The 13,749-nt window shown below is 40.2% G+C and overlaps 4 protein-coding genes across 4 annotated transcripts; 1 reads left to right on the top strand and 3 right to left on the bottom strand.

Moving 5' to 3' along the window:
- Nucleotides 1-2,345: 2,345 nt before the first annotated feature.
- On the bottom strand, nucleotides 2,346-3,355 carry EAE97_008014 (uncharacterized protein; the record flags this gene model as incomplete). Its single annotated transcript, XM_038878528.1, has 2 exons — nucleotides 2,346-3,058; nucleotides 3,118-3,355. The coding sequence occupies 2 exons, from the start codon at nucleotides 3,353-3,355 to the stop codon at nucleotides 2,346-2,348; spliced, it is 951 nt and encodes a 316-aa protein (XP_038730778.1).
- Nucleotides 3,356-3,675: 320 nt separating this feature from the next.
- EAE97_008013 (uncharacterized protein) lies at nucleotides 3,676-5,573 on the bottom strand (the record flags this gene model as incomplete). Its single annotated transcript, XM_038878527.1, has 3 exons — nucleotides 3,676-5,060; nucleotides 5,111-5,389; nucleotides 5,441-5,573. The coding sequence occupies 3 exons, from the start codon at nucleotides 5,571-5,573 to the stop codon at nucleotides 3,676-3,678; spliced, it is 1,797 nt and encodes a 598-aa protein (XP_038730777.1).
- A 1,025-nt stretch (nucleotides 5,574-6,598) lies between these two features.
- EAE97_008012 (uncharacterized protein) lies at nucleotides 6,599-7,833 on the bottom strand (the record flags this gene model as incomplete). Its single annotated transcript, XM_038878526.1, has 2 exons — nucleotides 6,599-7,494; nucleotides 7,569-7,833. The coding sequence occupies 2 exons, from the start codon at nucleotides 7,831-7,833 to the stop codon at nucleotides 6,599-6,601; spliced, it is 1,161 nt and encodes a 386-aa protein (XP_038730776.1).
- Nucleotides 7,834-9,683: 1,850 nt separating this feature from the next.
- Nucleotides 9,684-11,451, top strand: EAE97_008011 (uncharacterized protein; the record flags this gene model as incomplete). Its single annotated transcript, XM_038878525.1, has 3 exons — nucleotides 9,684-10,049; nucleotides 10,099-10,331; nucleotides 10,381-11,451. 3 exons carry the CDS (start codon nucleotides 9,684-9,686, stop codon nucleotides 11,420-11,422), a joined length of 1,641 nt encoding a protein of 546 aa, XP_038730775.1. The 3' UTR covers nucleotides 11,423-11,451.
- Nucleotides 11,452-13,749: the final 2,298 nt, after the last annotated feature.

Below are 13,749 nucleotides of genomic sequence, written 5' to 3'. Positions count from 1 at the left end.
GCATATGCCATGCAGTGTTTTTGCGATTAGGTTACATTTGCTATTCTGCCGCGGTTCGTCTGACTCGACTCACTATTATGATGAATCTTGATTGATGATTAATCGGTCTATGAGAGCTTATAGTTGATAAATGTCGATTGGAGGGGGGGTGGGTGCGGCTTCAGGGACGCAAAATGTGGTGAGATCAATTACGCTGCACTTGTTGGTTTCTGTTAGATGTTAGTATAGAGACAATTGGGCTCTTATAATTTCATTTCTTTGGAAGATTGTAAGTATATCAAAACTAAAGTTGCGAATGCCATTCTTGACTTGTTCAATGTTCGTATTCGCATATACGATAGTTGAACACAATTCTTATCGAACAAACAACATCTTCAATACCTCATCATAATATACACACAGAACGTCCAACGTCCCAAGTCACTTTTACACCCGAAAATCTGCTTCCTCTACTCTCCATACACACTCAAAATCCAAACAATAAAAATGCGCAGTAACCTTCAATAAAAGATGCACTATCCCTTGCTTAAAGACACCAGACGTATGATAATTCGCACTTAAATTTCAAAGATTCTCCAAGACTTAGAGGTTATGATTATAGATAGTCCTTCAAATCGAAATATTCCGAAATGGAAATCATGAAAGAAGTCGATTGTCACAACTACGTTAAATCTTCCGCCAGAGACCACTTGGTCCTTACTCTTGATCTAATTAGTAATAAACAGTAAACACGATTAATTGATAATGTATCCTACAGTAATGATAAAGCGGGCCGAATACTGATCTAATATAGAACCAAAAATCAAATCTGAAAGCGTGTGCTTTTACATGCGCAACCTTAATGTCCTTTTCTCAATTATTTGTGACCTTGGCGTTGTCAAAACGTATTTTCAACTGTTGAAATGAAATGCAAGCATGATAAAAGAACCTTTATGTGGCAAGTACATAGAAGTTAACATTCGGATCTGGAAATTGTGATTTGGGTTACTAGAGTAGATGTTTTCGTGCTTGAAATCCTCTACTTGTCCGGTATGTCACTTCCCTCTAGATCCTCAACGTAAAATCGTGAAGCAAATAACTAATTTGGTCAAAGTAGGGTTGATATTCAGACATGCATTTGAAAACGCCTAGTAGTGATCATCGAAACGCGTAAATGCATTTCCAACGTCATCTAGGAAGAAGAGCGACTTTATAATACAATTCAGGGGCGCTGGCATGTATGTACACGGATATCTCTATATTCAAGACCCCTTTGATGGCTCATGACTTATGAGCAACAGGTCGATGGCAGAGTTTGCAGGCCTGGTCGAAATGATCCAATAGGCTATCATTGCGAGAATTATCCCTTTACGGTAGAGGAAGTATCAATCGCCCTGATGACTCTGGTTTATTTTTTTACTTCAGTTCCCCCACGATAAGCCATCCAGACCCGATTCAGGTATTCGGCATGGAAAGTCCACAACCAAACAATGTTGGACTCACTGCTCTATCACACACTTCCTGCTCGGCCAAATTTATTCCTTCCATTTTCCAACTTGGTTGACGACCTGATCTGTTTTCTTACTGTAGGCCTCTCCATGGCATGATGGCAGCACAATTGATAAGAAGGCGTGGAGTCGTTCTGGAATCTGGTTGAGTTCACGGCTATGCCACCTTGCGTTCTGTTGATAATCAAATGGAATAAATCTAGCGACAGGTAATGAACGCTTATGGGAACCGAAAGATAAAGATTTTCATTTAACTTCAACAATAAGTCGCTAGCTATACCGATAGTCCATTTCAATTGTCGGATCTCTCATCCACCTACTCGGTCGATTGTTATCGACCGGTCACACGCTTGAGATGCGGCAAAATCCCGCCAACAAGAGCATATAGCAATATGGATTCTCAAAGTTTATGACTTCTTGCCTTGTGATAGTTGGCCATATTGTTTTGAAGAAGATGGCATTGGTATTACCCTTTTGCCTGGCCATTGTGATCTCAAGGTAATATGGGAAGAGGTCAAGAAGTGGACTCGCAATTTTAGAGTTCACAGAATGTAGCCATTTTGAGGTTTCCTCATCTGTCCATGTTCTGCCGTCTCGACCATGATCAGTGCTAGAACTTCGTGTAGCTAGAAAATCCAAATGAAAAGTTTTAGATCGATGTATCTAAAAGCCTCAGTACGATTAGCTATATCCAAACACAAAATTGCTCAGGTATACCACCTACCGGTTTCTAAATTTGATCTGAGCTTGAGATATTGGATATCTGTTCAAGTTCACTTCTTTCACCCCTTTTCTTCTTCTCCATCTCCATGAGTCCTTACTTTGTGCTATAATCCCAATATTCCAATCAAAAAATCATCAAGGTAATTCCTCGAAAACTAGTTTCCCTTCACCTCTTCCATCCCTCCATTTATTAGTACTCATAAACAACTCCTCACACCCCTCTAACAACCACTTCCACTTTCTCGCAAAGTTTTCCTCTACCTCCCAATTTTCCGGTATCCACGGATCACCCCAAACAATGAATCCCGTTCTTCCTCCTCCGCCCTGTAACCCATACATAATATCTCTACAAATTTCGATGTCATCCCATGCACCACCCCTTGAGAGTGACGAAAGAATGTGATCTCTACATCTCGGAAACGGAAAAATATCAATCTCAGGATGATGTTCTATTTCGATTTGTAGGTTTGTAGGTCTTAGCGCCAGTGGAAGGTTTGATAGATCTGGTATACCCTGTGGATACTGTGTCGATGATGATTTGTTGAATGGAGAAAGAATATCATCATCCATACGATCAACAGGTACTTTGAGAATTTCTACATTAATAGATAAAGCACGGATGATATTGAAATGAAGAAGAGTGAGTAAATAGGAGTCTGCTGGGATAGAAGTATCGGTGATATAGGAATTGAATGATCCAGAAGCGACAATGCGTTTGAGATCTATGTGATTGGTACACATACACTCTTTTGGAGGAGGTGTAGCAGGATCAAGGATCATGGGTCCTTGTGATTCTACGACTTTGGTTATTGCTTGGAGTTTTCTCGCGTCGGCTTTTCTACGTTGTCCTAATATTGAGATTAATACAAACGATTAATTGGATCATATAAAGACTAGGGTTACAAACGAGAAGCCCGTTGGTTCAATCGATTTTGCAATTTCCTCCTCATAACCGTACTACTGGTACCGGTCCAATCTTCTTCCAGATTCTGAATCTGTGATCTTTGCTTCATGGGCAGGATTTCGATCCGCGGTATCTCGATACGTGACGTTTCAATCATGGGGCCATTCATATTTCCGAATTGCGGCGGTATTGGCTTAGTAGTATAACCACTTGCAAGTAAAGCAAGTGAAGTTAGAAACATGATTGATGAAATTCTGCGAAGAGAAACGCAGCATGCTGACCTAGCCTTACCTTTATGGCGGAGATAAGGGGTAGTGGAACCGAGTTGGTGCCATATCTCCGGGTAAGCTAATGCAAGGTGCTGACATTCAGCAGGGGTTTTTGATGTTGCCGAGTCAGCGATGTGGCTCGTAAATGGGAGCCATATTTGTGGTCAGCCAATAGTTGAATAATAAGGAGTTAATTTTCGAATAGTTTACTTGGTCCAAAACGTTATTTATTGCAAACTGAGCAATAATTGTTATTTAATTCGTAACTGTGGCGCATATATATATATGCCACTTAATCATGATCTCGCATAAGCCCTTCCGCTTCATGACCATCAGATGACCCTTCAATAGAATCGAAATCTTCATGGCCATCATCAGTAGTCTTCATCAATCCCGCCATCCGAATGGCATCCTCTTGTCCTTTCTCCACATCTACCATCCAAATGAGCGGAATAGGTAACGCAATCAAAACTGCTAAAAATCCAAATGCCGGTCGAATTTGACCCGTTGCATCTACAATTTTACCAACAATAGCCGGTCCTACCGCCGAGCTTCCTTTATCTGTGATTGCGAATAATGCATAGAATGCAGCTTCACTACCGGGCGGTATTAATAGACCATAAAATGATCGACAGTATGAAGATAGGCCACCCATCACCATTCCGTGAATGATACCTAGAGGGTAAATTTCATACCACTGCTGCAAACCTCCTACTCCCCAAGCCTGTACAAACGGTATAAAACCAAGAAGTCCATACAATGGAACCAATTCTAGAAGTAAGAGACAACAGACGATTATGTGGTTTGTTCTCAAACAGAATCGTTTCGATATGATAGGCCAAACCGTTGCACCGACTATCCCAGAACTTGTGGCCACTATAGAAAGCACAGCGACGGCTACAGTTCCCATTTGTAGCTCAGTTCTAGCGAACAAGATAGCAGTTGCTGAAATAGTGGCCACAGCATCTGAAAGGAGGAACCAGGCAATAAGGAAAATTAAAACTTGTCGAAGTTTGACGGCAACCTTGACTGTTTTCCATAACGATTTCCAAGCAAAGATTGTATATGACATACAAGTACGTACAAAAGCCCGTCCCTCATACAGGGCTGTTGGTAGTGGTGGTCCAGGTCTATCTCGGAGCCACATAATTGATGGAATTGTAAATGTAAGCCACCAAGATCCAACGAAGAATAATACTGTTCGCAAAGGAAGTGTTGACGAAACCCCCATTTTGTTCATGAAATATAAAATGAGAATGCAAACTACTTGCACGGAAACTGCAGCCATGTAACCAATCCCTACTCCTTTAGATGATATCTGTGTGGAAAGTTGAAGATCTGAAGAATCGGCCTTGGATCCTATGTCGACTTTCTTGTCGGCTCTTTGGCGGAAGCTCTCTCTCGGCTTTCGGCTACTTTGTCCAGTAGATATTGGCCGAAGAGGAACAGATGAGGAGCCATTCGACTGATCTTCATTACTCTGAGCAAGTGGATGATTAAGAACCAATAGTGGCAAGTAAGAATTAAGAATGACAAAAGAGCATCCAAGACACACAACACAGATGACAGTCAGCAGGGACCCAACCACAAAAATCTGTGGAACTACCAGAAGAAAAAGCATAGCAGACACGGATCCCGTGAAGCCAAATCCTGCTAGAAGCTTCTTACGCCAAGTACCTAGAAACTGTCAGATTTAAGATGAGTAATAAAATTACGAACAAACATACCATGATCAGCAACCGAGCTGACAGAGACAAGGGCAAGAGCCTGCATAAACACAGAAATAGAAAATGTGTACATTGCAAAGCTTGCTGTGGTTAACTCAGTACCAAACACATTGATGATACATTGATGTGTATCTGAGCCTTCAGCTCTTGACACCAATGCATTAACAGTAGCATTTGCAATGGCGGTTGCATTTTTCGCCGTGCAAGGTGTGATTTTGTCTGTAAAAAGAACACCTTGTTCACGAGCAAGTTGCTCTAATGTAACGGGTAAAAATGAACCTGATATACTGTGTCAACTTTGGCGTTTTCGAATTCGAAAATATAACGTACCAACAGCACAAACAGCGAATACCTCAGCGGCCAATCCATAACAAAAAAATCCTCTCAGCTCTCGATCGCTTGTTGGACTTGTATCTTCCGCTGGGTAGCGTGGGGCTCGTAGCCCAGAACCGCCATCTTCCATGAATTTGAAGTTACTGTGTGGGTATCATTGGATACAAAGAAGTTCAAAAGAATGGTTGTTACGCTCGAATGATATGAAGTTTTGTTGTCCTGAAGGACGATGAGAAATGTATGTGGTTTTACCTGAATCCGTATCCTGTTTTAGCGCATCGGTACGAGCGGATGTGGCTTATTTCCGGAGTTATTCCGATTCATCAGTTGACATGTTTGTGATGTTCAAACGGATTCGAAACACCATTAGTTTTGGCATTTTATAGACGATTCGAAGCTAATAAGAGTGTTTGGACTCTTAGAAGGATACAGACTTAATTTCAAATTCATTATTTTCTAGTAAGTATCGTAAGATGGGTACGAGACACTCCAATGAATCTTCATGGAGGTTAATGATATAATCAGTACTCGAGTACACCAGACAAGCATTCTCCACGTCAAGTTCCGGTTTATCCGGAAAACTGGTCGACAATGTTGACACCGCTTTCAGTGTGCCATCGTATTGAGAGACATTACATAGATACTAGTAGTTGATAACTTGGACTTGAATTTGCCCCTTTTCAACATGGACCTCTGTGGTTGGATTGTCATGGCATTGATCGCAAACGCTACACGCCCTCCATGCGAAATTGCGAATTGACCATCTAATCATGAGACAATCAATCGCAACCTCCTTGGGTCTTAGACCTTATGAAAGCCTCGGCTAATTAAGCATATTTCGTAGTTCATGCAAATTCTTGGGTTCTCAGAGCGGACGAACTGCCATAACATATGAAGTATTGGGCGGCATGATATTTGTTTCATCATGTTTCTGGGGAACATCTAGGGGGAGGGGGTGGTATAACGGTAGTTATTTCGACTTCTGAGCTAAAATTATGAGTTTTTGTGAAGAGGATTACATGAATCTTGACAACGTCAGCCATTTAGGGAGCACGAGATTCGCGTTGCGCTGACAAAGTCTAAGAGCAATAAAATAGAAAGTTTGGCCCGGAGCGATGCACCTGTAGTTATTCATGGGCTGTTATCATTTATAGATCAGGACCTTAGCGCCTTTAGACCCTCGAATCCTAAATCGTCTGTCCACCCCCAGACAACAGAATAATGTCTCGCCAGTAGAAGCCATTCCTCAACTTCATCTAGACCCTCAAGCCTGTCCACTCTTTCTCTTTCTTTGCGTGCGACCCAATGTTCCCAGAAATCTTCTATGCTCACGGCATTAATGCCACCCTTCGCGCTGCCAAACCCAAGACCTACTAGTCTATCCTTCTGATCATTAAGCGTCTTATACTTCTGCACCGTAGGCATAGTGATTCCTCTTGATGCTAGATTTTCTACCATCATCTGTCCAAAAGCATCGTGTACTCCCACTGGCTCGTAAAGAACAATCCCAATACTTGGGATCTTGTCTGTAAACCATTTTATGATACTTTGTGCCGCGTTCACCTCAAGATAACAAAGGCAACATTCGGATATTATCAGTGTGGCAATGTCACTCTTCATACCATGAAATGAATCGAGACCAATTGTGCCGGGTAGTTCCCGGAGGTCCAAAGGATGGCACACGTATCCAACTTCTGAACGAGTCTCAATAGTCCGGCTGAATCCCCATTGTGTATTTTCTTGTGGCCCACTAGCCGCCGTGAATTCTGCAAGCTCGCCACCTTTTTGTCTGATTTCAAAGAACTTTTCATTCCCAGTGAGTTCTGCATGATTTTGTTGTACTAAACGATTTTTCGCAACGCATACAGATGGAAAATCAAATTCATGGTAAATGACATTATTGTGCAGATTCTTCGCCCGAAGACGAAAATAGCGAGTATCTGTTCCCGCGCCCAAAGATATTATTTGTTTTTGCTGTGAAGTAGAATTATCAGGTTGAGATAAGAAGGATTCGATGAGGAGGTCTAAAGCAGTAGTGCGAGAATATGTACCTAATTAAAGTCACAGATTAGCTGGTTCCGAGTAGGTCAGTGGACTGCACTCGCAGCAACGAAGGCTAACGAACCTCTATTTATGATTGGCAGCCTTCGTGTTCCACTTCCTTTGACGAAATATTGAGCAAACTGGTCCTCTAGATAGCCAAGATTGACTGCACTAAGACGAGATACAGCTGCATCTGTGTCGGTACCTTGAATGGCATTATCTTTACGATTCGAAGAGACCTCTGAATGAGGATTCAAAGGATCGCGCAGGCCTTGCCCTCTACCTCTGCCGCGAGACCGAGATCCACCTCGCAAAGAGAGAAGGTTGGGTATTTGCTGTGCAGACATTTTTGAGGCGCCAATCTGTTGCGTACTGAGGGACTGTGTCTCGATGGCCCTGATTATCGAAGGTAACCTTATGAATGTATGCTGTAGGTAGCTTCAAGCTGTGGTGGGGTTCTAGCCCAAGGCTAAGCAGCCTTGGGCGAGGCTGAGGATTCACTTTGAGGCAGCCCACGTGATTATGATCATACTCTTTGTAAGCAAGTTCCATGATATTGCAAAATTGACCATTTCTATAAAGATTTGTTCCACAGCAGGATTATTTGGGTTGCAACACGACATTTACGATGAAGGCCATGAGCGCAACATGCGATATGAATTCAAAATCCTTTGTTACCGCCAGTGACACACAACAGGGAAAGAAAGCATCCTCAGCCTCCGCATGGATTTGCAAGATTCATCCATCAGTATTAAGCATTTTATCAGGAGGATCTGAGTAGTACTCTGAACTTGACCACATTCAAACAAGTCCCTGTCTCAATATACGTATCTAAAGTTTGACACTTACAATTTAGGAGCATGGAGAAGAGTGTATCACGAACGAATGCCGAAATTGTTGAAAGCGTCGTGATCTCCTTTTGTGATCTCCTTTCGGCATAGTTGCAAGAAGGGTTCACCTCCGCAATCGCTTGATCCCCGGTACCTTTTTTTTCAATACAAACCCAGGTACCGGTATGTGCTGTGCCTCCTTGGACTTATCCGATATTCAATGAGATTTGCCGAAAGTTTGGCTTAATACATATCAGTATGGATATGTACCCGCATTCCAGCTGGTTTCCAAAATAAACAATCGGGAGAATGCTTCCATGCATTTACCTAAGTCTACGCATATCTGGCGTTGTAGAACATGAATAATTACGTCAATAGCTTTCTTCTTATCTCCAAACATACGAATGCTAGCAGTCTGAGTCTGTAACTATTGAATTGGAGAAGAAAAGGGGGGAATTGATCTTCAGAGTTCAAGATGTAACAATTTGCGAGAAGAGGGGATGCAAATCTTTTAACGAGAAGTGTTCTTAGCATTGATTTGATTGATTCGACTTTCGTGGTGGTCTATTACGGATGTCAAATTTTATCATTCAATTGATGATATTTCCCGCCAACAGCCAAGAAAAAAACACAAGGATCAGAAGCATGTCTTCAAATCAGCTCTAAACCTTATTTGGTTCATTTAATTTAAACTATCTCAACTACATGGGTCTTATCATTGGTCGATCTCTTCATTTTGATTCCCGTTCGACATTAGCGTCAGGAACACAACATTATGGCTTTTCACATGTCCAATCAATCTTGGAATTGAACGGAAGATAAAAGCCTAATTGAGGTTAAATTCGTGGTTTCTATCATCCAATTTCCTATACCGCCTGTGCAAAGCCTGTCAAAGACTCAATATGAACTAACGTGTGATGAGAAAGATAGGAAAGAGGAAATGGGGAAATGCCTTGACCTTTTTGGTGGGCGTTCCTAAGCCATTCCTATATGGATTTGGTGACCTGCAAGCGCAGATACCTCCAACTGAACTGTTTATCCACCCGCCCACCTTTACTCCCCTACATCTTTTATCCTCGTCCTTCTCTTCAATATCAAGTGTGTTCAACGTTCACTCTTTTTTGGTTGCTCGTCGCCATTACGCTCATTGAATTTGCTTTAGACAGCACCTCACTCATTTTGCAAATTGGCTTGTTATTGACTTTATTGACATCGTGGGTGTCATTGGCTTGAAGGGAAAATACCATACACCAAGTTTTCGCCAACGAATACGAGAGGCAGAGAGGATATACGCAGAACAAAAAGCGCATCAAAGATCTTGCAACACGAGCTGAATTCGGTAGAGCGCAGACTTCACAGCTCTCACAATGAAGTTTCTCAATATACCAATCGCAATTGCTGCCGCAGCAATCTTATTATTACCTTGCGAAGCCAAGCTGGGCCGTGGGCTTTCGCATCTCGATATTCTACAAAAGCGACACTCTCATAATAGAATTCATGCTTCACCGCGAGCAGAAGATTCTACGAACTTGTTACAAAAGCGTGGTACTTGCGAATTCCCAACGGATGCTGGATTGGTTGCTGTTACACCCGATTCTAAAAATGCGGGATGGGCAATGAGTCCAGATCAAGCTTGTACTCCAGGCTCATATTGTCCATATGCTTGCCCTCCTGGTCAAGTGATGGCGCAATGGAATCCAAAAGCCACTTCATACACTTATCCATTATCTATGGTATGTTGGAATTATTTCGGGTCTAAATGAAAAACTAATCGTTTTGCAGGATGGAGGATTATACTGCGACTCAAATGGCAAAGTCAGCAAACCGTTCTCCAACCAACCTTATTGTGTGTCAGGGACTGGTACAGTTGGAGTCGTAAACAGCTGTGGTGGAAGCGTTTCATTCTGTCAAACAGTTCTACCTGGAAATGAGGCTATGTTAATTCCAACATCGGTGGATGGATCCTCTCAATTGGCAGTTCCAGGTACAAGTTACTGGTGTGAAACCGCGGCTCAGTGAGTATTGAACATCACACTGTGATTTTACTATCCTAACAGTCCATAGCTACTATATCAATGCTCCAGGAGTCTCGACTGCTGATGCTTGTATTTGGGGTGATGGCTCAAAACCTATTGGGAATTGGGCTCCATACGTTGCTGGAGCTAACACTGTCGCCAACGGTGATACCTACCTTAAGATTGGTTGGAATCCAATTTGGACATCCTCCTCCCTTTCAGATACCATGCCTACTTTCGGTATCAAAATTGAATGTTCTGGGTCTGGATGTAATGGACTTCCTTGTTCAATTGATCCATCAGTTGATGGAATTGGAGGAGTTACCAGCGCCGATCAAGCTTCAGGGGCTGGAGGTGCAAACTTTTGTGTTGTCACTGTTCCTTCAGGTCTAACTGCCGATGTCGTGGTATTTGAGCTTGGCGGTTCTGGATCTTCGGCTTCCTCGTCCTCTAAAGCTGCTTCAAGTAGTGCTTCGCCAACTCCTTCGCCAACCCCAACCCCAACTCCCAGCTCATCATCTTCTACCCCAACTACTTCGTCAACTCCACCTCCATCAACTAGCAGTTCTTCCTCGTCTACATCTACATCCGCATCTACATCTTCTTCGATATCTTCTTCGACATCTTCTTCTTCTTCTTCGATATCTTCTTCGACTTCTTCTTCTTCTTCTTCTTCTTCTTCTTCTTCTTCTTCTTCTTCTTCTTCTTCTTCCTCCTCCTCCTCCTCCTCCTCCTCCTCCTCTTCCTCTTCCTCCTCTTCCGCAATCTTATCTTTGTCGATTTCTACCAAATCGAGCCCAACTTCCTCACTTTTCAGTCACACAACGACCTCCATTGTTGCTTCCACCTATCCAACCGACGACGCTCACGTGTTCCTCCAAGCTGGAAATTCTACTGTTGGCGCATCGAGTGTCTCCCTTGCCCAAACCGTGTCCAGCACTGGAACTGGAGTAATGAGTCCAATCGCAAGTGTCGCCGAAACCGCTTCTGCCACAGCATCGAGTACCAAGAAATCGGCAGCTACATCAACCGAATTATCAAATTCGATATTTGGCCTCGTTTTACTACTCGCCATCGGCTGCTTAATCTAATCACTGCCACTTGATGATACTATATCCTCATTTCTTATCGTATAATTTCCCATCTCCTGGATATCTTTTCATATACTATCTTCTAATACGTCTGGACCACGTAATATTTTCTGCGGTTTCGCCTTTATCATGACTTCACTTTCTGTCCAACACATACATTCTTATATTATTTTTGCTCAACGCAACATTCACTTTTATTTCGAATCATTCCTTCAAACCAAATTTATCACCTATGGTGTAGGAGCTCTCGAATACTCCATATCCTAGAAATGACACTTTTGAAGTCTATCGGAACTAGTTTCCTTGCCAGTTTTTTCTGTCGTATTTATACCCCTATTTTTATGCTTTATTTGTATCACGGATTGGAGGGAGACGGAGTGATGGACTTCAGTGTTTTTACTTGATTGCTTTTCTTAAATTTTTATGATGCGTATATGTGATTGATGTTCATACACGATTCTTTGGCGCGGACGTTAGTCTTTCTTGGAACGAAATTTTTACAGGAACAATTTCTGTCCCATCTCGTTATGGTGAAGATTGGACTGGGGCTTTGGAAAAGCAAGTGGGCTTGGCGAGCTTTACTTGGTGGGCGGGTGGCTAGACTTGGGAATTATTATACGTATAATATTTATATCTAATATTGAGATATGGTGATGGTTGGATGGCAGAGAGGTTGACGCTGGTGATATATGGATTGGAATTGGAAGTGGTATATGAGAGGAGATGGGAAGGAAGAAGAAACGGCATGTTGATTTGGTGCGGAATCTGGTGATGAAGTGGAAGACATGAGATGAGACTGAAGAGGGTGGTTTGGTTATGTAGTAAAGGATAAATAGAGATATTGTTCCGACGTTTACACCTACTTGGTTTCATTGATTTCTCATTGTGATAATGTCGTAACTTTCTTTCCAGTGCCATCACCAAAGAACAGCCTCAGATATCTCGGTTCATCCCACTTATACGTCCGTCTACCTAGATATCAATAGTTTATGCATAAGAAAATAGCTAGTCCCGAACTGTAAAGGAAAAGATCCTTACTATACTATTTAAGAGTATGGATAAAACCACGTAATTTGACTATCTATCTACAGAACAAGTATTGTTGTACTCCGAGGTAAAGTTGAGCCGTTCATCTGCCACCGAACCGAATTTCCTAGTTCGCGCATGAAGCAGTCTCGCGACCTCGAGAAAAGCCGGACACTAAAATTCTATACTTTAATCAAAATTTAATATCAAAACAAGAACAATGACTTCTTTGATCGAAATTTGAAGATCAATAATTTATTAATGAATAGTTTTACAGGTTCAATTTTGAAAATATTATAATATAAAAATGAGTTTATAACATAACGTATGGGGAACTCGAACATATAGGGAATTCGGACACTTTTTCAATTATTCTATACATGATCTTATTCTATAAGCTATATAATCCTTCAATTCCAATTCCAAATTACTTAAACTATTCTTTAACTCTTCTTTTTCAATCTTTTTTTCTAATTCTTTAATTAAGTATTTATATAGCTATTCTTATAGTTTTTTCTTCTTCAATTTTTATTTATTTTATATATTATTTTCAATATTTCTTTAATATTAAAAACAAATTAATCTTATAATTTGATTTTTTTGTTTTTAATTCTTTTTTTTCAAGTTTTAATTATTTCCTAAATATTAAAAAACTATTTCTGAAATAAGATTATCTCAATATTTTGAGATTCTACAAGCTTAGTCATTCTTTTAATATATCAATGAATTAATAATACAAAAGAATTATTATTTATTAGAATTATATTAAAAATCTGATTTATTTATTTTATTTAGAAAAGATTTCCTGAATATAGATAAATCTAGGTTTTGATTAAGAATCCTTATTTATAAAATAAAAGATTATTAAAAGAAATTAAATAATAATAAATCAAGTACTTTTTGTAGAATAAAAAATATTAAATCAGTTTTTTTTTTGATTAATTTTAATATTAAAAGAATTTAATACTTTTTTTCTAATATTTTAAAAAAGTTCTATTTATTTAGTTCTTTGAATTTGTTTTATATTAATTCGAGAATATCAATTAATCTCTAAAATATAATATTATTTTATTAGTCTATATATTATAATATTAAATAATTAAAGTAAGTGAGAGTAATAAAAAGGTAATATAAGTAAATTGATATTATTATTTATATAAAAAGCAATAAAGCTATTTGTAATATAGTTTGAATAATTATTCATAATCAAAAGTCGAGGTTGGTTATTTAATACTTTCTTGGATTCTAATTCAAAAACTCTTTTTAATTATTTTAATTTATAGTTATTTGAAATCCATTTA

This window comes from Botrytis byssoidea, assembly GCF_014898295.1.
Source record: "Botrytis byssoidea strain MUCL 94 chromosome Unknown BBYS_016, whole genome shotgun sequence".
In the NCBI taxonomy this organism is placed as follows: domain Eukaryota; kingdom Fungi; phylum Ascomycota; class Leotiomycetes; order Helotiales; family Sclerotiniaceae; genus Botrytis; species Botrytis byssoidea.
Note: the sequence above shows the minus strand (reverse complement) of the source record. Positions and strands in the feature narration are given on the sequence as shown.